Source organism: Galeopterus variegatus, unplaced genomic scaffold, assembly GCF_000696425.1.
Source record: "Galeopterus variegatus unplaced genomic scaffold, G_variegatus-3.0.2 Scaffold17921, whole genome shotgun sequence".
NCBI classification, from domain to species: domain Eukaryota; kingdom Metazoa; phylum Chordata; class Mammalia; order Dermoptera; family Cynocephalidae; genus Galeopterus; species Galeopterus variegatus.
Genome location: NW_007744032.1, coordinates 6137 through 6778, shown reverse-complemented (window position 1 = coordinate 6778; position 642 = coordinate 6137). Strand labels below are relative to the sequence as shown.

Below are 642 nucleotides of genomic sequence, written 5' to 3'. Positions count from 1 at the left end.
GGGGGGCAGCCACAACCTAATTTGGAAACCAAGGAAGGCCTCGACCTCCCATCTAAAACTTATAGTAGTAACCAACAGGTATGGTTCCAGATATAGAACCAACAGCTTTATCTGCATTATTTCATTTAAGTCTCATGACAACTCCTTGGGGTTAGTACCATTATTGTTAGCCCCACTTTACAGATAAGGAAACTGAGGCCTACAAGGGTTAAATAAGTGGTGGAGTTGGGATTCCATTTCAGACTCATNGAAGTGCCAGGGGTCCTACCCCTCTGGGAACAGTTCCACAATGTGGCTGCACAATGGGAACCTCATCTCAAGCCAGGCTTCCAGCTACATCATCAATCCTGCTAAAGTTGAACACAGTGGAGAATACAGGTGCCAGACAGGTGGCTCTGTGCTCAGTGACCCAGTGAAGCTAGAAGTTCATCAGGGTGAGTCGGTGAAGGGGAAGAGGGAAGGCACCAATAAAGGGTGAAACCAGGGGCCCTGAAACACTTGGGAAGAGCCAGAAGATGATGTTCTTGGGGATTAGAACTAAGATAAGATCCGTGGTCCCACTGGATGATATCAGAATTGAGGTCCTAGCTGTAAGTAGGCCTTAGGTAAAATGTCAAAACCTGCTATATAATAGATATAGGA

The 642-nt window shown here is 46.2% G+C and overlaps 1 protein-coding gene across 1 annotated transcript in view; it reads left to right on the top strand.

Moving 5' to 3' along the window:
• The first annotated feature begins 289 nt into the window (after window positions 1-289).
• Window positions 290-642, top strand: part of LOC103582791 — a 6343-nt gene continuing 5990 nt past the window's right edge. The window contains exon 1 of the mRNA XM_008564291.1: window positions 290-442. Within this exon, the coding sequence (XP_008562513.1) occupies window positions 290-442 (153 nt within the window). The remainder of the gene's footprint in view (window positions 443-642) is intronic.